General features: G+C 34.6%; 1 protein-coding gene across 2 annotated transcripts in view; it reads right to left on the bottom strand.

Annotated features, from left to right (window-relative positions):
- The window catches only part of LOC113509014 (cyclin G), a 33512-nt gene that overhangs the window by 5238 nt on the left and 789 nt on the right, over window positions 1–27485 (bottom strand). For both annotated transcript variants that reach the window (XM_026892249.1, XM_026892248.1), the window contains exons 2-5: window positions 2989–3096; window positions 2286–2491; window positions 575–690; window positions 47–174 (exon numbers count right to left, since the gene is read on the bottom strand). In XM_026892249.1, coding sequence (XP_026748050.1) covers window positions 47–174; window positions 575–690; window positions 2286–2453 — 412 coding nt within the window. In that variant the 5' untranslated portion in view covers window positions 2454–2491; window positions 2989–3096. The remainder of the gene's footprint in view (window positions 1–46; window positions 175–574; window positions 691–2285; window positions 2492–2988; window positions 3097–27485) is intronic.

Raw genomic sequence — 27485 nt, 5'->3', positions numbered from 1 at the left:
ACGAATAGACCTGATATCTAATCTAGTTTTAGCATAGGTATCTTACCGAGCTCCTCGACAGAGATGCTTCGCTTGGTGTTGGTCTCGGCGGCGTACTGCTCGAGGGCGATGTTCATGCAGGAGACCGTGATGCATGGCACGTGACACGGACGGACCTTCATCTTTGTTAGGAACCTGCAGATTAAAGGATAAATTAGTATGTTGAAGTTTTAATAGACATCAAAGATGTGAGGTTGTCAGGAGGTTCCTATGTATTATTTAAGATTTTCAATTACATGGTATGTATCTTTAGTCTTATTAACAAGTATACTACTGATAACAAATAATATTCTTAAGATCTCTCTCTCTTCTTCCACCCTCTGCCACATGGAACCAGCCCGCGTGGTAAGCGTTTGGATCATCTCGCTACCGCTTCCTTGGCCCATCACGGCAACGCCATCCATCCGCTGTCCCTCATTGTGACTTTTGCATAGCGGTCTCTGTCACCGTGGAAGGATTTGGGGAGGCCTTTGCCAAAAAATGGGAGACAGTTTGCTAGAGGGACATAGTGGGCTAGATGAAAGTATCCGCTTACCTGTCAAACAGGTTGATGGCATTGATGAGCACGTCAGCGGGCAGATCGAACCAAACTTTGAGACATCTGAGGACGTGGGCCGCGCCGTCGCGAGCGCCGGTCGTCACCTCACCATTCTGTTGAAGAAATAAAGTTGTTAGGAAAAGATTCATAGGTACAGGCAATCTTGTGTATAACTTGCTAGTTGGATATTCATGAATATTTTTATGGTAACATGTTATGTTGCAGAACAAACTATTATGTTTGAAATAGTTGAATATAGAAACTACTGATCAAAAGTTTAGGCATGGATATTCGGATTTCCATCAAAAATAAATCGATTAAAAATCGACTCACTTTTATAGATCTTACGGACAGGCAAAAAACAAAGATTATTGCTTAAAAATAGTTTTTTGTGGTCACAAAAAAATAAGACTTTAATTATATGTTTTTTTATTATTCTAACAAAATTTGGCCCACATACAACCACTACAATAGTTTTTTTGTATCCCGACATAGCTGAATATTATTAAAAAAAAAAAAAAAATGTTAAACAAAAACCTCTCCAACATTAAATTAACATGAGAGAATGAGACAACAACACAGCACATATCGCCGTCTTGCTTACACAACAACAATCTTACTTTAGGAGTTGTAGTAAACATACTGACCTTCAGCTCATGTTAATGAGACATTGCTAAATAAAGTCCAATGTGTTTATAGAATAACGTAATCGATTTAGCAATTGTATCTTCAATTGAATGTTGACTATTGGGAAACCTGCGTATAGGATTGTATTTTAGAAATATTTTAATTTAATGAAATCATTATTATTGTAGCCTTTTCCTAAATATGTTCAGCTAAGAATGTGCTAAGCTAAGGATGCAGCTAAGTACCACTGTTTTAGAAAAGAGCGACTGCCTATCTGACTTCCTCAACCCAGTTACCTAGGCAGCAATAATACCCCTTAGTTAGACTGGCTGTCAGGCTATCTAGCTTGTCTACAGGATAACACCTAATTATAGCATATTTTCTAACCTTTTCTGTCCCAATGCAAGACAAAGGATACGTTTTTTCCGTCTCTCTCTCAATCATTTGTTTTTCTTAATAAGACTACATAAAAAGCTCGTCAATTAAAAACTTTAAACTTGTTTATTCATGTGACGATAAAAACGGATGCCCGTATTGAGCCTCGCGACCTTGACCAAGAAACGTGAACTATATATTCGTTTAACGTTTATAACGTTCACGTATATTATCGAAGTGGGATTTTAGTGTCGTATAAAGCAGGTTTAATTTTCAAATTTTAGTTACAGATTTGTAATGGGTTTAGTTTTAAAGTTTTGACAGCATACAGCTCATGTGTAACAAACAACATGGGAAATAATTAACTTCTTCAAAAAAGTATTGCGACGAATTAGAATCCCATGCACGTTTTGATTACGCTTTGCATTTTGATTTCATATCGTCTATTTTTTATTTTTTTGTTATCAGAATTTCAGACTGGATGGTCAGATTTTGTTAAATCTTTCATTTAAATTGATATAGCTGTCATTTTGTGTGTGTCCTCAAATTTGACTCAGTAGTTTCTATTTGCAGTCAGCTGTATGTTCTTGTTGTCAGTTTGTATTGGTAACATTGTTACATGACTTTTTTCATCATAATGGATTACATCATAACCCCTCTCTATTTCTGAATATCCATAATTATGCTTATTTTTCGTGTATCTCACCTCAGACTCGACCGGCAGACACAGCCTTGGCTGGGCCTTGTGCTCGAGCAGCAGGTAGTCGTTGAGGGTCGCGTAGAGGCGCTGCGCCTCCTCCTCGGGGCTGAGCTGACGCGACGTGGATGCCTGCGAGCGGGCAGCATCCGGGTGCCCCGCGCCCGATCTCAACATATCGGGTTCGTTTGCGCGAGCGGAGGGTGAATCGGCACCTGTGTTTATTGATCACATTATATATCTAGAATTTGTATAAGAAACATCAGTGGAAAACAAAAAAGAGTACTTCAAAATTGAAACATCCTTTCTTTGCTTCGTTCAAGGATTGTTTTCAAGACACCAAAGATTTATTTTTTGATTGAAATCGATTTCTTAATCAATCACATGGAAATAGTTAACCAGACTCAGAACAAGCATATGCAGATCACAAACGCTTGTCTTTCACGGGGATCAAACCCGCCACACATCGATCACAATCTTCATTAGTTGCAGACTAAAACCATTCGCCTATCAGTCAAGTATTTTAATCTTACAAGATCCCACTGCCGGACAAAAGACACCTCTAATATTTCATAACATTTATTTGCATTGCAACAATGTATTTAAGGTGTTACAGTAAAGGCTTCAAGCTATGTACAAGGGGACCTTTTAGGGCACAGCCCTTTGTCATGACTATTAAAATACATCAACAAAAACATGTAAAGAGCCTTACCGAAGCGAGTGCAGGAGCAATCAGCGTTTGTTTCCGTTGTATATGCCCGCACCGATCCTCCCTGAGCTCGTACCCGTTTAGTGCGACCGGGCGCGGAGGCCCTAGTACCTGACAGAGAGAGAGCGCGGTCAACGCACTGCAGCCAGGGGGCCGCTGAGCGCTGGTGCAGGGTGAGGAGTGGGAGAATTGGGGGTAAATAGTCTTGGAAGACTCTTGGAGGTCTTCAAAGACTTTTGGGAGACTTGGCACGGGGTTAAGACTTTTGGAGGTCTTTAAAGGTTTTTGGGATTCTAGAAACTTGAGAAAGCTTGCGAAAATGATAAATCAATTGAAGAATGCTTTCGCAAATACTGTCTAAATGCAGACAGAAGAAAAAAGTAAAGTTTATCGAAACAAATTTATCAAACTTTTACTTTAAAATAAATATTCGAGATTCGAAATCAATACTGATATAGGAACTTTGGATTTTTGGTTGAAGGATTAAGGATTTAGCTCAAGGCTACCGGGTACAATGTCTTGTTGAAAAACAATTGCCCAGCCGCCGCTGCGCCTCTCGTTACAAAGTCAGATACAACAACAAGCAGTGGTTGAGCACTGCCGTTGGGTGGTACAACTGTACTCACGCGAGTCACAGGACAAAATAGCGTTTAATACAAAACACAGTTTAGCCACGGTCTATCCCTTTAGTCCAAGTATACACCGGGTTGCCCCTTAATACTTATATTATGTGAACTTTTGACAGTTCCGTCGCAGCCAGCGACACGGACTTCTTGACAAGGGATTAAAAAGCAGTTTATCTTTTTTTTAGTTACCTGTAAATATATGGACAGTGAATATGGTGATATGATTGGAGATATAACCTTTGTGTATGCATCTTAAGTCGATTTGAAGTCGATCAGAGTCTTTTATGGTGGAACGAAATTACATTATGACTTAGTCTTCTTATTTATAAGGACGAACAAACATAACCTATAAACTATTACTAAATGATTTATGGAAATGCGTGAAATCAAATATAAATGTAAATAGACAGACAACCTTGTATATTAAGCGTGTTTTTGTAGTAATTACTTGAGCAGAATTACGTTAAGTAAACAATATGGTGATTTAATGCTATTTTTTGTGTAAATTTGACAGAAATTTCGTTTCAAATGCTTCCGGCTAACGTCATAAATATGTTGATTTATATAAACAATACTTTTACATAACATTCTCTTTACTTTATAGTTGCCAACACAGTTCGACTTAGATAAAGCAAATTTAGACTACTATATCAGCTTCAATTCTGCTACTTATGACTTTAAAAGCTTCAAAAAAATCGATTAATTTCGTTCTGTACAATTCCCATTACTCATGCCGAAGTAATTGTACAATTTTCTACACATCTAGACTTTAAACAAGGTATAACTAAACTAGCAACCATCGGGAAGTATTAGGTTCTAAGTCCTAAACCGATTCAGGATTAATTGAAACCCCACAGTTCGCGGCAGTGAGCATTTCCGTTAGGAAGCCATCGTCTCTTTAATTTCCGTGAAATTACAACAAGTAAGGCTTCTGATATCCGCAAATACGTTGGCACTTTGGTATCTAAACTGTTGTGACTATTGGACCCCCAATTCAAAGGCCGTAGGTTCGAATCTCGACACGCAACCCATTTCTTTTCGATTCGACTTGACAAGTGAGATTTATTTCTCAAACGCACACAACATTCAAAGTTCTTTGGCTTGGCAGTTCCAAAGCCATTGCCATAAGGCATTCAAAGCTGCCATCTTGGTATTGCAAAATTGCTTGGTTTACACATCGTAAAGAAATATTCGCACCTATCTTTCAAATAAAACCATGCCTGAGTCATAGGTACTGCTTAAACTATGACACCAGGTTGTAAAACAACCATACGAAAAATCGAAATCACATTCACGCACTATAGAAAGATTAGCAAGCGTAATGCACAGATAAAAATATAATCGGTTAATAAAGACATGCGTTTACATAATTGATGCGCAAATATTGTATGTCATTACATAAGTGATAACTTATCTACAGTCAACAGCATTGTGAGAAAAACAATTCGTGCAAGATTGAATTTTTGTGCGTTTGAACTTTGACCCGTGTAACTGGCGGATGCGTTTATTGTTTGATTTTCTTAATTCATTATTTGTGGCAATACTTAGTATTAATGTGATTTAAACCAAACAAGAGCTGACAAAAGATTAAATAATATTCCACAACTTTCATACAACGCCATCTAGTCTCAAACTAAGCCAAGCTTGTATTTGTCGAAATACATAAATGTTAGCGATAAATGATCGTGCTCATCACCCAAATATTTGTCTTGATCGGAAATCGAACCCACGACCTCCAGTATAGCAGAATGATCTTCAAAAAAGATTGCTCAATATTAAATAGCACCAATTAGACATTACCAGAAAAAAAACCTTATCTTAAGCAACATCGTCAAATCTAATTACAGATTAAAAGATATTAGATAAAAGTATGCGTCAAAAGAGTGAATAACTTACATAAGACAATGAAATATCGAGATCTTCAAAACAACGAATGTTATCAAAAATACTGTTCTTAGATAAAAAGGGACACTTAAATTATCAATTTAAGTAATTAAATCACATAAATTTATCTATTAACACTTTAACAGTAGATTTGTTCTATATTTAGTGGCAGTCACAAAAAAACTATCCTTATATTTGCCATTCGTCCTACCAAATCAGACTTATATTCAAAATAATGTTTAAATTCGATAAAATCCAGCGGTTAACGATTGTCGCTAAGTATAAAACCGGAGATTAATCACGTAACTAAACGGTTATATTTAACTAAGCTTATAACTAAGTTGGTTACGTATTTTATTTAGCATTACTAATGAGCGAGTTACCGGTTACGCACAGGCAACGTTTACTGAGCCTAGTCAGAATGAAAACGGTCAATTGCTAGTCGGACTCGCGAAACTAGAAGTTCCGTAGTAATACGCTAAAGACCAAAAAAATGACATCTTTCAAATTCGCTTTTTTTAACTTTCCATGATAACTGTTGCTTAAAATCTTGATTATCATTGTTATATTTTGTTTTAGCGAATCGAAATTTCAACTTTATAACTAGGCTAAGATACAGCCTGTCATAAAAAGGAGAGACAACGGAACTGTAGAAATAAGGTTCCGTCTTTAATTATTTTGTACGGATCCCTAAAAAGGTTATGTTTTTACTTTCTTATGTGAAATTAAAAAATTTACATCGTCATAATGAGAATACTTTCTCTATTTGTTGAACAGACGTACGTAAAACAATTTTTTCTTTTTTTAATTATTTTCGGAGTTCTGAGTGTCTTTGTGACTGTGACTTGAATATTTGTGAAATGTTTTTTAGCGCGAGAGTCGTTTCAAAAAGATTATTAGTCATCTCACATATCTCCCTTTAAGTATGCTTATATTAAAGTTATTTTAAGTATCTAAGCTGCCGTTTCAGAGTTGATACGCCTGACCATTACAATCGCAGTACGCAAGAGGGTAACGACCGGAGGCTGGTCATAGGCATAGCCCGTGACTAGATAAACTCACTTTCATGGTGATATCACTTGGTTTTGGACTTTGCATACATTTTATAAAAATATTTACATAGATTAGAAATAGTTAAGTACCAGCTGTTGCCCAACGTATCAAAAATGATGAGAGGGAAACACGTTAATCTGTTAATCAGATAGTTCATAATTAGGATTAACACGTCTTAATACAAATTTCGTCTAAATCTGTTCAGTAGTTATTGCGTGAAAGAGGAACTAACATCCACACATACAAACTTTCGCGTTTCTTATATAAAGTAGGATGTATTTAGAAATTAATTTTTTGAACGTTATTTGTGAGGATCATATTTTGAAGACCAGGTGTTGTGAGAGAGTTCTATAACCAGCAGCGGACGTTGATATCAAATCGATTGATTTATCAATTTAAAAAGTGACCAGATTCACCTAGGACTACAAAACTATCAATACAAAAACTATTCACTATCAAAAAGTTTCTAATCAAAACGATATACATTATCAACAGTAGAGAATCCGCATGTCCGTCAGTTTGTATGATCACGTAACGACGTAAGCTGAACGTGATTTTCACACAGACTAGTGAACGACTAAACATAGGTGTCGTGATAGATAAGAAATGATTATATTATGTCAACAAGTTATTTGGATTCACGATCAGGTAGACATATGTATGTTATGTAAATTTTAAAGATTATGTACTAAGGTCTTGAAGAAGCTGCTGTTGTTGATGCAAAGATCGGTAACACAACGAGAAGTGTACGACGCCTAGGACAAGCGTTTGTGTGATCCACGAATGCTTGCCTTGAGTCTGGGTGTCTTTGTGCAAGTGACTTGAATGTTTACGAAAACTCCATATACAAGGATTAAATTCCTTAATGCGGGATTCGTTTAATAAAAAAAAAAACAAAGAGTAGTCATAGGTGTAACCCACAACAAAGAATTTCTCAAGCATTCTTTACATTCTTCGTTTAATGAATACAATAAAACTTTATATCTTTATTAAAACATTATATTATCAAGGAAGCGTCATGATTCCGTCATTGCATTACTAAACAATAATATTATATTTATATTACGTTGGCATAAAGTTAAGTAAACACTGACTTTGCAACTACGTATTAAATTATAAGATTATTTGTTTTGCTGCGGGTGAAAAGTTAATTACCAATTCATGAGGGCAGAGTGTGAAAACTTGCATCGACTAAAAAGTCATCTAGATCATAAGCAGCTAGCTGTGGACTGCCAGCCAAAGGTCGTAAGATTCGAATCCTGACACGCACTTATTATTTTCGAATTCATGAGCGTATTATAAGGTTACAGGTTACGGGAACATAAAATCGGGATAAAAACTATCCTGTATGTTAATCTTGGTTGTCAACTTTCTGTGTACCAAGTTTCGTCTAAATCCTTTCAGTGTTTTTTGCGTGAAAGAGGAACAAATATTAAGATTATTATTATATATTATATATTACAATTATAAGATTATTCAAACTTTACAAGTAGGATCATATGCTCTACAACTGAGATTTTTCTCAAGGTGTGTTAAGACACGTCTGAGGTCTACGGGCGGTTCAAACTGTGATACTATATCCAGCTTTGAATAAAATCGATGTGAGATAGAGTCTCCTGCAAATATAATATTCGCCCGGTACAGTGCAGTTTGACCTAGCCGTCTCACGGCACCCACACAAAATTCTCTTATGTTTTAAAACTATTTTTGTAATAAACAGAGCGTCTGTTTACGAAAAACACTTACGAAATGTATTGCATAAATATTGTGAAGTTTAATGATGCAATATAAAACTTTTTATTTTCAGACGAACTTCAGAGGTCGACCAGAAACAGCTTCGAAAAGATATAAAACCTTTATTAATTATGTGCAAAGCCGTAATAACTGCCGAATCCCACAGTGAGCTAGCGTGGTGATCAATTCTCAAACCCTTCCCTATTTGGAAGGAGATCTTGCCCAGCAGTGGGACTATCAATAAAAAAACATGTAAAAGTTTGAGATTATTTTGAGCCGACTGTATTAACGATGCCATTTTTAGCTACCCTATCCATCAGAATCAATTTTGACATGTTATTTTTTATTATAGACACAAAGATTGTTTACCATTTCAAAGTAAACCCAGTGCAGTTAACTAGTACAGATAATAATTTATATACAATACATTAAACGTTTAGATTAATACAAAAAAAAAACAATACATTTAATTACAAATAAAACGAGGGCATCGCACATAAACGTTGGTCGTTAGATAGACAACTGTTTGTGAAACATTAACGATATACGATATACAAGACTGTTGTTTTGTCAAGTCAATGAACCTAGTAGAATAATGATAAGTGCTACGATATTTCTGTTTTCGCGAAAAACAACTTATAAATACGCGTAGAGAAACATGTTTATGTGTAGGATAAGATTATTTTGAAAGTATGAGGTGATGTTTTCATAAAGTCACACCTACGATTCGTTTCAAGATAAATGATGTATGAATTTTGAGTTTTTAATGTAACCTAATTCATATAGTAAGGGATTGCTATGAAATGTTTCTGGATAGATTAGATCTAATGGAGAGAGAAGTTTGCTCAACAATGGGATACGTATAAGGGTTCATTATTTATTGCAACATCTTGAAAGTATAAAGACTACAGAATATTATATAGAAAATTTTATAGGATAAATGATATCGCTTTTACATGTCCAATTATTTTTTAAGCTAGCTAGAGTCGACATTTCCTAACTGGCTACCCTGAGAAGAAACATCAACACATTCGCCAATAATAGCCTTCTTTCAAGTACAGGAACTTATAAACAATTTGCCAATACAAGATTGTAATGTAATCAACTTTCGAGTATGTATGTATTTGAGTTCCATTATAGGACACTTAAAAAAGATAAACCATCATTTTTCTCCGACCATTAAAAACAAAACTAAAAAAAACAAACAAGAAAACGATATATCAACAAAGTCGTTTCACACATTTCCCTCCGTGCCAACCATCTTTAACTGTGTAAGCAGGACGGTATTACATGGCTTGTAGCGAGGTCTTGCTTGCACACCGACAGCGGGCTCACACCGGCAGAACCGGGTGACTTTCACTAGTACACAATGATGCATTGGAATCATTGTTGCGGAGAAATTCCAGTATAGGAGTATATTACTGGTTTACAGAAAACAGTTGTATTCTTGCTAATATGCAATGAGAACGTGGTATTGTGTGAGTGACCGATATTTTGTCTCTATATTTAGCTTTATTATAACAGAGATAGCACGACTCTTAAGGGTTTTGACTGAGTAACGCTTCACGAAATCGGGTGTTACTAACGTGAATTTGACGTGAAGTTAGTCTAATATTAGAGGATAGTCTTTCCAAAAAACCCGGATTACAGGGGGTCATTCAATCTGAGGCAGATTATAATTCGGAAAATCTGATATACCGATTTTGCCTGGAAAATCTTTTGTCGGATGATAAAACTCAGAACACTAACTTATCTAAAGGCCCAGCTTATTATAATACAGTTTAATTAAACAAAAACATATTTCTACTCTATTTATATATCAAACGATAATTATAGTTATTTAAATTAGTTTATTGTTAGCACAATAATGAATAGAGATAAGAAATTATAATGGGGACAGCCTTTCCTGTTTGCTAAATGATATCACGGAATCGCTGTTAGAAAACAAACACATACAGCAAATATTTTAAAACTACAATTATTTCGTAAAATACAAAAAAAAATACTTCATTAAAAACGTGATTTTTTATTCGTTAAAAAAAATGACTTTCTAAAAAAGAGTAGGTAGTATTAATTAAAAAAATATGAAAAACTACCCGTTTTCGGCACAACAATAAGATGTCATAAAATCCGAAAGAAAAAACACATTTGAGACGACTAGTTCCGTAATTAAAGAAATACTAATGGTTGGTATTGTTAATTATAATTTTAAATAACAATACGCTTTACAAAACATTTTGGAAAGCCAGTCGGCCTTATTCGCACGAGAATTAACAAGTTTTTATTGCACAAGTTTAACATCACTCGATTTGGTAACTGTCATATATGGCGGAGATGGCACATTGACGGCCGCACTGTGTTGTCAAACAATATAAAATTTAATATACTTTATAAAGAGTTAATGCTTGCAACGTTTGTAATCATTTCCAAAATGTATTATTTTATTTATTATTTATTATTTTATTTATTATTTTTTATATTTATTATTTTATTATTCCATTTCCAAAGATTAATAATCTTTGGATTTGAACGATTTTGGAAATGCTTCAAACAATTGAAAACTACGCTATATCATAGGCTATCGTCCTCCGAAAAAGGGGCACAGGTCAGCTAGTATTATAAATAAAACTAAAGAGGTTTGTTCCTAAAGTCTTAATATGACTATTTCAAATTTTTTCTAAGACACCATTGACAAACGGTGAAAGAAAACCATCATGAGGAAACCTGGATTTCAAATACCAATATTGGTATCTAAATTCGACGCTAGCGTGGCGATCAATACTCAAGACGTTTTAGCGTATTATAGGACGTATAAAAGCTAGCATACAATGAGTGACCATCAACATTACGTATCGATGCTTACACATTGCCTACGTGATGGTATCCACGCCACCTGTTGATCGCGTAAGATCTTTCCATAACTTTGACAATATTTATGCATGACAAAATCGAGAGTCGGAGAGTTGGTTTCACTTTATAGGGATTATTATTATACTCTCTTGAATCGAATTTTCTTTAGAAGTTTTGCTATAGGAGTACTGCGTATCTGACCTCCACAGGTTCCAAGGCAGTTATTTGTTCCCCCTGGGACACACCGAACCTAAGTGTTTCATTGTAGATCCTGGGTTACAAGAGTTGCAATGACGGGCATGTGTGGCGGGCTAGTCCCATTTAAAAACAAAAACTGACCTCCACAATCTATCTTACAGGAGTCGACTGCCTGTCTTCAACAAATTAAACCCTAAATTGACTATTGATTGAGGCGTACACAAAAACATTTTCTTAGGATCACAGTATGTTAAACTATAACGTGTTTGTTGCCCATCAGAAACATTATTACGATACTCTCATCCACTTAAAATTAAAGAAGAGCAAATCTTTAAATAATGACTACATTGAAATTCAACCTAAAATCAAACATCAACAAACCAGCTTACTTAAAACTCAATAAAAATAGAAGCAGTAACGTTTGAACTAGTCAAATACGCATCACGGTAAACCGTGGCAAAATGCTCTTCAGCGGTCCGAGGTCTTTGCCCGAGCCGTAAGACAATTACAGGCAGCGTCAGCAACGAAACTCGATGAGCAAAGTTTTAAAAACGACCCATTCAAAAGAGTTTTAATTTCAGGTAGGTTTTTTTTCACGCACTAAAACGGTACGGTATTAACTCTAGGTGCTAGAAAAGCTTTGTTCAAAAACTTGTTAAGAATGTAAACAGTAAAATTTAAAGGTACAAGAAAATATGGAATAAAAGACGAAAAGAAAACTTTAATTTACGGAAATAACACACCGTTTCCACAAATAATGTGACAGACTTGCCTACTCAATGCAGTGGATCGATGCAAGAAATAGGAGAGCCCTAGAATTATAGTTCTTTTAAATACTCTACATCCCAATCACAATACAAAGTTCTTTATTGAAGCATTTATGTAGGAGCCTAATGGTTTTTATGGCAGTTTGTTTACTGACGCTACCATGAAAACTTAGCGTGCAAAGTTTAACCTTGCTACGACCTTAAGGCGGTTAGCAACAGGCTTAATAACGTCACTATTGTTGTACCAAAGCCTTCGATTTATTTTTTCTTTAATCAATCAAATAGATACTTGAATGAAGAGGTAAGTTCAGTTTTATCGAGTAGGTTGATTGAGGTTTTATTAAATAGGTTATTCGAACCAAAACCTAAATATTTGACACTGATAATGAAAAAAAAACAAGTTTCCGAAACTTCCGACACGGATGGTACACAATCAAAAGATGCGTGACAAACCACGATTAATCAGAAAATTCAACGAAACTCGAAGTTCGAGCCAGAGGAGCCAAAATTACCATAATTTACCATATCGCTAACCTAAAATAACATCCGTTTTAACTGTTCCGTCAAAAAATATTACCATACGCCGTAATGTCAACGCTTTACCGTTACAAGATGGCCGCCGGCATAGACAACGGCGTTCTAAATTCAAACGAAACTATTTCGGGAATGGCGCGAAATTGGGAACGTTACAGTTATGAAAATTGTTTTTGGTTCCGTTGGTCTTATAATTTATGATTTGCATATGTGTTTATGGCAATAAACAATTAAGTTTTTTTAGGCTATGATGTCATATCTCCCGCTTTGTACGTTTGAATTTATTATGTTTACACTTTTACAGTTAGGACTTATCTATTAAGTAGATATTATTTAAATAGTGATAGCTTAGTGATACTAGCTACCAAGGCGAAGGGCGTGGGTTCGAAATAGTTCAAATCTGACTAGCTAAAAATAATTTTGAAAGGGGTCATTTAGGAGACGGTTTAAACTCTACCACCAGGTTGTGCCAAAGATAAGCCAGTGTGGTAGGTATTCAAAGAACCTTTGGAATCGTTCAGTTGTAAGATAAAGAGATTTCTCGAGAGATAAGACTCACGGCAACCTTCAATGTAACTCGTTTAAAAATATATCGATGATGTCATTCGAGTCACAACGAAGTTTTGAAGCTACGAATAGGCAGAACCAGATTTTAAAACGCTTTAAAAAGTAGATAAGACCGAACCGTCAACTTATGCTAAGTTTTACTTTGGGTTTCGTCCGAAATTAGTCGAGGGATACCGATATCTTCCCAACCAATGTAATACCATAAAACTGAATTTAACTGAACATAAACTAATTGGTACCCTTTTAAAATGTTTATTTTCTTTCTCATATTATCTTTAATAAAAAGAGGCCCCATGTATGGATTTTTATCCACAAAAATGCAAGTTCGATACCTACGCAGGCAAGTACCAATGTGACTAATCAAAATGGTATTTTCCTTTCTTAATTATTAAAGACAAGAGTTGAAAACCTGGATTCTGGCTTTCGTACAATTAGCTAGGTACTTAGCATGGTGATCAATGCTCAAACCGTCACTATATGGTAAGCGGCTTATGGATAACTTCAGGCTTGTATTATTTATTATACTTCAAAACCCACCCACCTCTTTGTTTACCATTTATTTAACAGAGCTAATTTCAAGGTTGAAGTTAACTTTAAGACAATTATGACGCGATCAGCTGGCACCAGTTTTAACGTACATATATTTAGAAGCAGGTAAAGAACAGCTCGTCTAACGCAACGGACATCCAAGTTCAAAGTAACTTCTAGAAATAACTCAAGCCTTGGTTTCCAAGAATGTTCGTTCAAATGTGTTATTATAAAAAGGGTTCTCGAATTATTTAAATGTGAAAGTATAACTGGGTATTAAATTAGAAAACGATGTGTGTTTCCGTCGCCAAATTTATGGTAATGTGGAGAAAATTGAGTATAATTTTGGAGACGAAATTCCTCAGACGTTTTTTGCGTCAATCAAAATATTTCTTCGACTTAATTCGCATCCGAGACCATATCCCGATATACTTAAACACGTCTCATCTTTTGAAACCCATGAAATTTAATCTTTTTCTTAAATATTTTTAGAAGCAAGCTTAACAAAGTTGTTCTTCAAAGCAAAGTCTACAGGCAATTGACCGCAACTTAAAACTGATTACCGTTTCAGTTTCAGAGAAAACAGTCCATTGAAAGTCAGAAATTTTCCTATAGTGGGTCCACGATTGTTCATAGTTTAAGTACTACTTTGTGTGTAGAAAACTATCAAACAAATAAAATTACTATCATCAGTACATTTCGTTTTTGAAAAGTCTGATCTTGTAAAACAATAATAGTACAAACCGTCGCGTTGTTACCTCGGAATTTTACGGAAAACGTCACTCAAACTATAGCAGTTACCTTGGGATAATACGTCAAACGGTATACCTCATCTGACGGAGCATAGGGGGCGCTGTAATCGTTTATAACGGAGACTGGAGTCATACAGAAATAGACGAGCCTTGGCCCGCATGGAACGTTAAAACTTTGCATTGAAACGGTCAAGGGACGGTAGCGTAAACAGACTTGTTTACTCGAAAGAAACTTGGTTGAAAACTTACAAAAACTTTTATTAGGAGGGCTCGATGTTATATCGAAATAGAGATAAAACTTCGTCAAATAAAGCTACTAAGTAGGACTTTTTGAACGTCAAAATCGACATTGAACACCCAACCTTCACCGCTAACGAGTCTAGCCGTGAAGAAGAAATAACGCAAACTCTACAGCACAAGACTCTTTCATTTCATACAGATATTATCCAGGCATAGTCACATAAGATAAAAGTTCATGACTAAGCAGGAACTCAGAAATCAATTAACAAAAAACTATGCAAATAATCTAACCGGTCAAAATCAATCCGGTTACAAAAAATGGAATATTCATTTATCATTAATTAAAAAAGCCCAGAGGGTGGGTTTCTTGGCAATTAGAGAAGGCTAACCTCGAAAGTTCCGTATACTGCTGTGCAGCCTAAGACAGAATTCGCCGTTCCCCGACCTCTTATTGAATCACGACCATGGCTAATTCTTAATGCTTACATGAGACTCTTCATGGCCGTTCCCAAGGTAGTGCATTTACATCGAATGTGTAAACGTTTTTATGTTCATGACCGAGGAGGTGACTTTTTCAATATTTTAGTCATTGAATAAATAATAAGATTTGTGTGTGAATGTAATTAGACGAATATAATACTTATATTGGTTACTTATGTATTAACGAATAGATAATTGATGTCTACATATTACGTTTCATGCAGCCAAAACAATTAGTGGGGTGAATTTGCCAATTATTGCAGACAAATCTCAAATTACTAATGCGGCAATGACGTATGATGATACCTAATACATTTATACACTACTTTTACTAGACACTTAAAAAATACAATTTTTTCTATCAAGTCTAAAACTCATTTGAACTGTCTAAAAATAATTTCCATCAATAACATCTTGTAAATTGGACCGTTATTTCGTTATTAAAAGTTCACAACCCATCTGCCGCAATGTGACCTATTTACGCAGCTGTTTAACCGATAAGAACTTACCAAATAACAGTTGTACGCAAGATCAGCCACTTGGCTAAGTGGAGTTCTAAAATGTATATTCGTCTCTACACACAACTTGGCAAAAACAAGGAGATCAAAATAGCTAAGAAACGACGTTTTAATTTGCGTTGCTCTGGAGGGGCAAAACTAGATGATTTTCTTCTTTCAAACCACCTATTGTACTGCATTCTTACAAATAAATGTTTCTTTCTTTCTGCCATCATCTTTTCTATTACTGAGCTGAATATACACAGCCTGTTGTCAAAGTTCTTAGACGGCGTTGAGTCCTCATACGTGGTATTAAACACACCCTTTAAAACATCAATATTGAGCTGGTTTCCTAACGATGTTTTCGTTCACCGTTTTTCATCCGAAAAAACATTGATGCGAAACCGACCTTTAGTTTGGCAATTTATCCATGCTATCACACATTTAGAACAAATCGAAATACAGTCTCTAAGGCTGTATGCCTAAGGGAAACTACTTGTAAATATTACGTAGTAGAATTAGCAAACTAATACGTATACCGTTTGCGATATCTTCACCAAAAGTTGTGTTGTTAGCATATTAAACAGACGAAGTAGGTTAAGCGGTGTTGATTGCCTTACAAGACATCGTTACGTGGTTTTTGAACCGCGATTAGTTTTTTTTCATATATTTATATTGGTGGGAAGGTGTTACATGAACCGTGTCCATTCCCGTGAGAATGAAGGGGTAAAATATAGCGTATTATTCGCTGATAGTTTAATTTTTAATTAGCGAACCTTCTTTTTAAGTCGATTTACTGTTTTGTTCAGCGTAAAAAACACTCATATTTATGTTAAATTTAGGGTTTGAGATTCTCTCTTTATCACACTTATAACTATCTGGGTATAGAATCGTTTGATATCATAAGACCAAGGTTTTGGAGCAACCTTATTTTATGTTATTTAAACTTTACGTAAGTAGTATTTGTATGGAAAACCAAAAAAGGTGATGAAAACCGCAGGGCATGATTAGTCTTATACATATTGTGTCATAATTCAACTTCCAATTGTAGTGAACTTGTTTTATTTTAATTTGTTTACACAATTAGAGATTCGTATTGTTTATAAATACAATTGATAACGAAACTAACGACTTTGTTAACCTTTTGAAATTAGTGTATGTAACGGTTTTTTTTTTATTGTTGGGAACCCAATTGAATAAAACAACATCCTCTAACGGTTTTACTGTAAAAACGAAAATTCATTATACGAAACGCAATATTTTAACACCCAACTTAAAATTAACGTAGCTCAATTTAAAAGTTGAGTTGTTTAGATGTATACACCATATATATATCGTTAGTTAAACTTTAAATGAAAAAAAAAACAGCGTAAGATTTAACGGCTACTCATAATTAATGTATGAACATTTCAATATTATACCATCATAATATTAAGCATAATTTTCACCAGTGTACTTAAAACTGTAAAATTCCAGAAATGGCTATAAAGAATACACCATAGATTCATATAGACATCAATTTGACAGTCAAGTATTCATTGACACACATCCCTTTACGCAATTGAACAGAGCAAAGAACATTCTAGAGAGCACAACAAAAACAATACACTATCGGATCATATTGGCTTCACATTTCAGCACACATAAGTCGTGACGTCAAAGTCAACACACAAATACGCCTCCGTACACATACTGGACGTAATTTACGTGTATTTAAAAATAAAATGTGTATGAAGGTACTTTTTTCTACACTTTCACAATTACCTCACCGTATACAATAGTACAGTGATGTCAGTGATGTAATAATTTCTGGTTCAAAGCCATGGACGTTTGCCCAATGTTTCTAAAGCGTTCTCTTCAAGGTAAACTTTCAATATAACGAGTGAACTCATGTTCGAGAACATTCTGTGTGCGCTCTTGTCATCTGTACGTTTTAGGGAGAACCTTTTGAAAGGCGAAATACAATTGTAGGCTTCTATTTTGAAAATTTGAAAAAACTAGCTGTTGTAAGCGAGCCGACCAGCTTCAAATCGAAAAATATCCCACGGGGTTAAATTAATTAAACTAATTTTCGCGTTTATACTATTAATAGAACATAGAATAGATAAATACCTAATAAACAGAACAAGTATTTAAAATCATCACAAAAATATTAGTATCCGGTGGAAATCGAACCAAGAACCTTCGGTTTAGCACTCAGGGTCACTAACCACTAAACAAACAAGCCAATCTAATTTATTCATGTTGTTTTGACATATATAAAATATAATATTTCCTTCTTTAAGGTAGATTATAAGATAAATGAAAAACAATAAATCATTATTTTGTCATATCTGTATTAAATTTGCATATTTGCCCCAGTTTATTTATTTTGATATGTTTAATACAATCGGTCATTGCACTTAGCATCTGAATTTCAGACATCTACCAGTCAATTTAAGAGTTAAGATAGGATATTTTATTTTCCCATTTTTCTTGAAAAAAAAAAAAAGAAAAATTGTTAGTATAGATTCACGTTTGTAACTGTACTCTTTCATGCAAAAACCACTGAACGGATTTGATAAAATTTGGTAAACACGTAGTTTATAATCTGGATTAACACAACCTGCGGGCTGAGAAGCTAGCAATAGCTAGGAACGTCATAAATATGCATGCATAGTTATTATTCGTTTTATTCACGAAAAAGAAAATAAGGCAGGATAATAATCAATTCTATTGTTTAACTATTGTATGTATTGGCTAAACAACATTTATATTAAAGTGACATCAGAAAAACGTCTCTGCTTTTGTTGTACACTTATCAAATAACCACTTAGTATCATTTCGATAGCATCGATTTAGGAAAGAAAAACATGTTTACATATTGAAACGTCAGCATGAAAATGTCACCTTCGCAAAGGTCAGAGTAACTTGGAAACTGTTCAAAGTAGTGACAAACATTATAAAATGTTATCGAAAGAGGTTTTTATCATTTAATTACTTCGTCTGCCCTTTGTTTCAGGTCGTTTTAAACACTGATAATAAAAATATAAGCTGTAGTAGTGTAGTTTCATAAGGGCGAAAGTTGGCGACCTCTATAAGCAAAAACTGCTGGAGCAATTTCGATAGAATTTCGTATAAAGATAACTGACTTATTAACCCATCCTGGATTAACATATAGGCTTCTTTTTTAAGCATCTAACCAGGTAAATCCTATTTTCATACAAAACGACATCTGATCACTAAGAAACATATTTTAAACCTATAACATATAAACCTCATCTCGATAAAAGCCTTTATACTAAACAAAAACATTTACATCGAGATTCAATTGCAAAAGAATTAAAACCGGCAGGCGGTACCATCTGGCACTTCCTGGTGTGCACCACCCAGTCCGGTTAGGCAGGTGGAGGCATCACAAGAAATCGCAGACCAAAATTGAACAAAAGAAAATGTATGTAATGTACCTCAAGTGCAATTAAGTGCCTTTTGGTAGCCGGTATGGAGAAAAGTTGCGATTTTACGGTGACGAAGGAAACATGGAATTAAAAACAGATGGAAAATCAAGCTTTAGCACATAAAAAAAATACAGGATTGATGCGAATTTTATTTTATAACAAGTGCTTTTTCCAAACAAACAACAAAGCATCATTTTAATATTTATTTGACTAGAAAAAACGACTAGAATGAGATCAAGAATAAATAAAATTGGACACGGCAGCATTGCATAGATACGTAGGGGTACTTTCCTGTATCTATCATTTTTATACTAATTACAATATTTTATGAGCACATTTAAACAGACCGCTAAAACAGAGTCTTCACACGACCGTCAAAACAAAAAACGAGCTGAAAAAGCGCGGTGTATTTTGTTCGTACGCACAGCGAATTTTTTGCTCGTGTACAATTGGGCTGACGCACAAGAGTTGTCCATGTATGTGAAGCGTTAGTGGGAGTTCGAATCTCACCTTGGAAACGGCCGACTAGTTCATTAGTTGTCGACCTTAGATGTTTTCCTTCCTAAGATTTACTTAAGGCATTGTTAGCAGTGTGGATTGAATTGACATTGGTTATTAAGTAAATGAAGTTATTTTGTTTGAAAGTATCCAGTTTAAGGGTTTATAAACACAATAATAGTGGCATTAAGTGTCCTCACTGTACGAGACATGCAGTGCCGTATTATCCATAAGGCACTTTAGGCCAGTGCCTAGGGGCCCACTATGACCAAGGGCCCACCAAAGTAGGCATCTAAAAAAGCTCGATAAATTTTTCACTGAATGAAAACACTTTAACTTGAAGCAAGGGGGCCCCCACTCCCTTGTTGCCTCGGGGCCCCTGGGCCCCTAGATCCGGCCCTGGAGAAATGTCGGGGTTTCGATCCCGGAAAAGACCAAGCGTGTGTGAGCTAGGAATACTTGCCCTGAGTCTGGGTGTCTTTGTGCATGTGATTTGAGTGAAATGAATGAAGTGAAATGAGTTGAGTGAAATGAATTTGAGTGAAGTGATTTGAATGAAAGTTTATGAAACCGCGAGACAGTCTAGATTACATTACTATGTGCGGGACACTTTTATGTTAGCTTTGCTTGTCTGTGCGTGGATTTAGGACAAGTTTCATGAGATTTATGTATAATTTTATTTATTGAACGTTGATTTATCACTTATTTGGCTTTCTTATACTAACTGATCTTAAGTCTATACGTTTATCGAATCAAGAATATTCATGAAAATTAATTCGATAAAAACATATTTTTAGAATCCGGAATAGATTAACACATACTTATCTTATCGAGACCATTCGAGACAAATATATTTATTCGATTCTGTGTCATATCCATCTATATACGTATCTCTAGCTTTTAAATATTTCATTTAATACATAGAATTAGCAACATATCACTTGGTAAAGTTTTCCTTTACATTGTCGCATCCTGGCTAAGTATACATCAAAAGGAATGTCGAAATATCCTCACAATAAAATCCTATTAATTATTTATTTAGTAAAGGTGAATGCACGCGTATTATCAGGGAAAGCGGCACCTGCCTCCGCGTCAGTTCATGATTAAGGACTCCGTAGTCAAGCTGTCCCGATACACATAAGAAAACCGTTATCAAATAAACAATTACTATAATATATTGTTTCACAATTTTATGATCAGTCAAAAGATTCTCCTTAAAACGGACAGAAATACGTGCGTGCGGACTAAACTTAGAATTTATTTGAACTCCATAAAAGAACCTGAGCTAGTTTTTGCCGCGATAACTAATACTTACGCGGGCGGAACCGCGAGCGAAAGCTAAAGAAACTGTATTTACAATTTCACATCGTTTATCCATCACTTTCCTATTTATAACTAATAAAAATTATGACTACATCAAGTCTAACGACGTTATTACACTATCAACTTATATACAAGCAATGCTGAAGGGAGCTATTTAATATGGGTAGCGTTGTCTCTTTTCCGCGACACCAAGTCTTTATGCGTTTCATAGCAAATACGAAGTAATTAGATCTGTTTTTGCCATGTATTGTGTTATTTCTTCCGCATATTACTAGTATCAATAACTTGTATCACGTTTTCACAAGCTATTGTTTTATGTGTTGTATCGCTAATAAAAAAGAGTTTGGAATACTTATAAGTATTGATAACCAGCAACCAGCCAATGCAACATGCATCCGCCATATTTTTACATTTATCTGTTTAACGACAACCCAATTTTTGATAACCTAAATAAAAAAGAGGTTGGTTGAATAGAAAAGGCCTTGCCGTGATTGATTCCTTGTAGCTTGATAAGTACCCGATAAAAAGTAAGGTTGTTCGTCCTAAAAACATAATTTGTTACTCTTGTTTTTCATTGGTACGTGTGTTTTCTACAACAGAAATTCCCTGCAAGTAATTTATGTGGCAGAATACCGTTGCCGTTTCTGACGTTTACCCGGTCAAATAGTCATTTAAACTATAATTTTTTTATAGTAACTGTCATGCAAACGATTCGGGATCGCCCGACTAATTTCGGACCCAACCTCTCATGATTCTAAAACTAGTCGAGCTATATGTCGTTCAGAGTCGAAAATGTTTTTTTTTCTTTTTTATATTACTGTTAGCATCTACCACCAACACGAAAAGAAGAATACCAGTCCGAGACATCTATTTTATTAGAGTCACGATATAAAAACATATTTTAACAATCTAAGCACAAGAAAAAACATACAAAACACATTAAAATACATATCTAAAGAAACTGCGCAATTCGCAAGGTAAGTTTCTACGATGTATAAACAGGTGATAATTTCGCAAAATGAATTGGAAATTAAAACAATAGTAAACGTCAATTTATTAACGAACGTTGCTCTGTTTGTTATATTTAACGGCGTAACAGTCGCCGTCTCTTTTTTTAATTCATGGGATAACTTGAAAAATACGTCATTTTCTAAAAACAACATATTGACTGCAGGACTTTGTCGAGTGGTTGAGGTCACCACGCCAAACCCACTGAGCGTGACGTGTCACGGGTTCGATCTCCTCGTAGGTCTAACAATTGTGGGATCCAAGAATGCTTATTCAGTCTTTGTGCATGTGACTTGAATGTTTACAAACCCCCCGCGTGACAAGGATATAAATCCTCAAGTTTTTTTAGAACGAAAAAGAATTTCCTCAAGAGCGTCTGATCAAAACATTGACGTACAACACAATTGATAATCAATTACTAGCATAAACCAATTAATATATTCGTAAACATTATCGTTCAATAACTTTCCTTTATCATTCATATCAAGATGTCATCGTACTTATGAATTTAAAGGCACTTTAAAACGCGATTTGCAATACATTGCTGGCAATGTTGCATCACTTTTGATACCAAAATCTCGGCCCGGCAATGTAAAACAACTAGCAGTATATACTCAATACGAATTTAGTCGAATTTATTATTCAAGTCATTCTATATCGTACCGATCACGTGGCAAACATGTGGAAATTTGTTTTTCAACTTATATTGTTAACGTGATGCGAGCATGATACACAGAGTCGTTTAGCTGGTTTAATTATTTATTTTTGATACAAATTTAGGCAGCCGCTGTGTTATTTTTCACTAAGTGCAAAGTTAAGGTAGTTTTAAATGATGTCATTTAGTCCATATTGTGGTCAGTGGTAGACACTTTGAAGGCCAATGTAGAAAAACAAAGAGACACTTTAAGAATGTCATTTAAAAACGGCAGTTATGTGGAAACTATCTCTTCTTTTCGTTAATAATATGAAATAGTTTTCCCTATAATTTGATTTTCCTTTACGTTCAACCGTTCAACGGATCAAACAACTAAAAGTTTTACTAAAAATCCATAAACGTACCTATCTGAAGTTTTACCTTCATGAAAAGTCCCTCCCTTAGCTAATGCGAATTCAAAAAGATTAATAACAAAAAGGACAATTGCGTTTAAAAATTGAAGCTTAATCACCTTGAATGCCTTTTTTTGCAATTTGGCATTGATTTTCATACTTGCTTGACTGGTACGACATATGGCGAGTGGAGCCAGGTGATGCGTTATCGCATGTCATCTGCTGATGGGCAGATGGTTACGTAACATAAGGATGTTAAATCAAAGGAAGACCACCTAAGTTATAATTTTTTTTAGTTCAGTCGTTACTATCCTAGTGCAAGGCCTATTATATTGTAGTACTAGCTGTTGCTCGCGGGCCCGCTAGAATTCTCTATAATAATCCCACGGGAACACAAAATCGGGAAAAAAAAACCTATGTATTTGTCCTGGTTATAAACGATCTCTGTAAGTTTCATCTATATCCGTTCGACAGTTATTGCGTGAAAGAGAAAAAAACATTCATACATACAAACTTCCGCGTTTATAATATTAATAGATTTATTGGGAAACGAAAGTTATCGTTTAACGGAATTCCATTGCCATATGTACGGAGCGTCCAATAGTTAACAGTAAGCCCGAGTTTATCCGGGTATAAGGGCCTAAATATAGAATCAACGTTTGACTTGAATTGTTCCCTATAAGAACAGCTTCAAATCTTTCATTAAAGGCGACTGCCCACTACACCATGGTCATGGTATGGAACGGTGTAGTGGGCAGACTCCTTAACATCTGAATGTCGTCTTGCACTAGGCTTCTAGAACAAATTTACAGACTGAATTTCGTAACCACTTGTACTAAGATTCTAAAGTTGGGAACAAACTTGAGTTGTTACGTGAATAAAATGCCTATATCTACCATAGCAGCTGTCTAAAATTACCTCGTGTTCTTAGACTAAGTTCCTTTTGTTAGACAACTTAAATAGCACGTCATTTACGTGACGCACACTGGCTTTACCCCGTGCGCGAAAGTCCCAAAACTACGTATTAAGTTTTGAAAACGTTTTAAAACATGTGTTTGTATATTAAATTCGTTTAATCTCTTAAAATGACGTACATTAATGCGCAGTTTCGTTACAACATGGTTTTATCGATGTCCCAATTTGGACTTATCTGAGTTTGAAACTTAATAAATGAAACTTTAATTTTGTAATTTGGTAGATAAATATTTTTGGAACAGGCAGTAACTTTGGATAACCATTAGTGTCATTAGAAAAAAATCTACACGTTATACAAAACCAGGAAATTACCGATAAACTATTAAAAATAGCTGCCAATTAAATTCAGGGGAATTTTAACGTTCAAAATTATAAACAACAACGTTAAAAAAAACCTACGTACTCATCCCGAGACGCGAGAAAACAGTTTATTTGTCGAGAAGATTTAAGCAGTTGGCATTCGGCATGTGTATTGGTATTTGTCTCGGCAACGTGACGCAAAAGCTTATCAAAACTGATAAACAAAGATAGAATGAGGCGAGGAATATAACTTGATTATCTATCAGGCATTTAGAAACGGATTTAGAAATATTTTTATATCGATTTCGTTATAACTCCAGCCATAAGGTATTTAAAAAAAGGCCTACAGAGATACAGGCAGGCGCTTTATAGTTTTAACAACCATACGATAAAAAATAAACTAGAAAACTCCATCCATATTTACCTAGACTTACTCGGATAAAAGATTTAAATAAAAAAATATTTTTACATCAGGAATTTAAACCCAGTGATGACAAATCAGACAGGTTCAAACATGACGGGATCGCGTCATTTTGTAACATGCCTAGTTTTCATTCCTGATTATTGGCGTCTAGCCAAAAGCTAATTAGATAATGAAGACAGACTAACTTGGAAACATCTCAATATTGTAGTGTCAACAAAATTAAAGTGAGAAGGTTTTCACTCAATTTTCACTAAAAAAACTGGTTAAATCTTATTTATATCTCTGAGGCTTGCATATTGAACAAAAGCCTTATCTAAAGCAGAAAACTCCACTACACAAGCAATTTTAATTTATCTTACAAGACTACCATAAAAAGCAACAGTTCATAACGTTGAATACGGTGACAATGCGAGCGACGTGCGCGGGTTCAATCCCCGTGTTCAACAAGAATTTATAGATTAATCAAAATCCGCAAAGAATTGTTTTAACGCCTAGGTATTCTTTGCAATTTGAATCATTCTTAAACCGTCGCGACACAACTATTAAATTCCTTACAACGGGAGTTATTAAAAAAAAAAGACAACTACATAGCTTGGCAAAGAATAATAGGGATGATGACATTTTTTATTGCAGTGTCTGTCTTGTAGATTTTTGTATAATAATGGATACGTATTTTTTAATTTGTCCCGCAAACATAAATTGACCAAATTACAGTGAATGAAACTTACGCGTGACGTCACGATTGAATATAAATTTTACTCTATCGTTTCTCCTAAACTTTAAAGCAGTTAATCTTTGTCAAAACGGAAAACGGAATTTTCTGAAAACGGAAAAAAATACGTGTCTCACACTTTTCAATTATCTAACTGAGGGACTAATAAGATTTTTTCTTTTTATACCCAGTCATCATCCCTATTCTACCTACCATTAGATTATGTATCTGTAGCACAATATAAAAAGAAAACACGCCACAAACAATATTACAGAACTAGATTACCATGAACAACCTCATTGTGTATTTTAAATAGCTATTGTACTTCAATGACGTCACTCGGCGAACACGTTTAAATTGTACAAGTATGGACGGTATAGTAAACAGTTTTATTGTTCAGAAAACAAGTATAATATCAAAATGGGTAAAGGTAATTGGTTATGTGGAATTTAAATAGCTTTACTAGTTGATAATAGTAATGTCTAGGTGTCGAAAAACATGACTGAGTAGTCACTTTGCATATAAGAAAGTGTTGAGTATTAATCATTTTGCTATCTCAATGCGGAGAAGCAATTTCATATTTGAATTCCAAATCTCCCACAAGCCTTTCTTTCACCGAAGGTCTACAAGTTACTAGAATAAGTGTATAAAAGAAGTGGGATGAATTACCTAAAGCCACCCAACGCACTAGGGACTACTTGGAGGCTATGTGTGGAAAAGGGTGCCCAACACTAATACCCCGTAAGAAGTGAGATAAGCCAACAGTTACAACGCTAAATTTAATATTGCATTACTATATTTGGAGGCAACTTTTCTTCTTTTTAGAAGTATCATTTTCTTCTTTAAGTTTATAATACTGCTTTTAAATACTCAAAGCATAATTCTACAAGAGAAGTATAAAAAAAATGATGCCGTTTTTCTATTACTTGCACTATTCGCTTGACAGTCATACCTAGATAAGTCTATATGCTACGTAAAGACAGAATAATGATGAAATTGCATTAAAATACAAGTTGAATGTTATTCATAGTTTTGAATCAGCAAGTTAAGTAAGTTGAGATGATGGGATGACTCAGCAACTTGAAGGTGGCTTAATATAGAATTTTTATGAGTAATAATGTTATTTGAAGGATATAGCAACTTTTAGAAAAAAAATATGACCAGTTTGAGTTACATTTCTACTAGAGACGAGCGGTAACATTGGTAATTTTAGAAAATTCTTAAAATATCATCATTTAATTTGCCTTGTGATTCTTTTGATTAAACCATTGTCTTTTCTTTTATTTTTATTAATAAATTCATTCATATTAAATTGTAAATGTGATCATTAAACATCAAATTAGGTTGGTGATTCAGAATCCAAAAATATGAGTCATAGAAATGAGTTTGTGACATGCTTGAAAATTTTAGGGAAACGTAAAATTTTGTCTAGATTAAGCTGTTTAGATAGTTTAATACTCTATTTGAATAATTTACTTTATCAGTGGAGGGTAGTACAAAAAAAATAAAAACAGATTTTGTAATTATATTCAGAATTACTGCATGTTTCACCATATTTGCAACTGAAATTGATTAAATCTGTGACTGAAATGTTATGCAATTGTCACACAACTCAGTAATAAGTAGCTAAAATTAGTTTTCACTTCCTATAATACTTGAAAGGACAGAAATGTATGGAAATTTCTAGAATACAGAGATTTCCTCTCAGCTACAAGAGATTTAACACATATATTGTTGCATTTTACTATTTTTTTTATTCTTTTGTTAAATTTTCATGGTTTAAACAGTTTTTAACCTAAAAAAAGTTGAGATAAGAATAGTTTAACAGAGAACCGCTTATCAAGGTTACATAAAGCTATATTTAAAAATCCAACGTAGGTAACACGACGTAGTTTGCAAAACTTTTACAAAACTATTTGAGTTGACGATTTCACTTAAGTTATGCGCCTAAACTCATCGTGGAAGTAATAAAATATACCGTATTGCGAAATTTTCACCATAAAAGACTCTGACTGACCTAAAAACTGGCTTAGCAACGAACAGGTGAGGTTATGCTCAACAAAGAA

Source organism: Trichoplusia ni, chromosome 3 (genome assembly GCF_003590095.1).
Source record: "Trichoplusia ni isolate ovarian cell line Hi5 chromosome 3, tn1, whole genome shotgun sequence".
NCBI lineage: Eukaryota > Metazoa > Arthropoda > Insecta > Lepidoptera > Noctuidae > Trichoplusia > Trichoplusia ni.
Note: the sequence above shows the minus strand (reverse complement) of the source record. Positions and strands in the feature narration are given on the sequence as shown.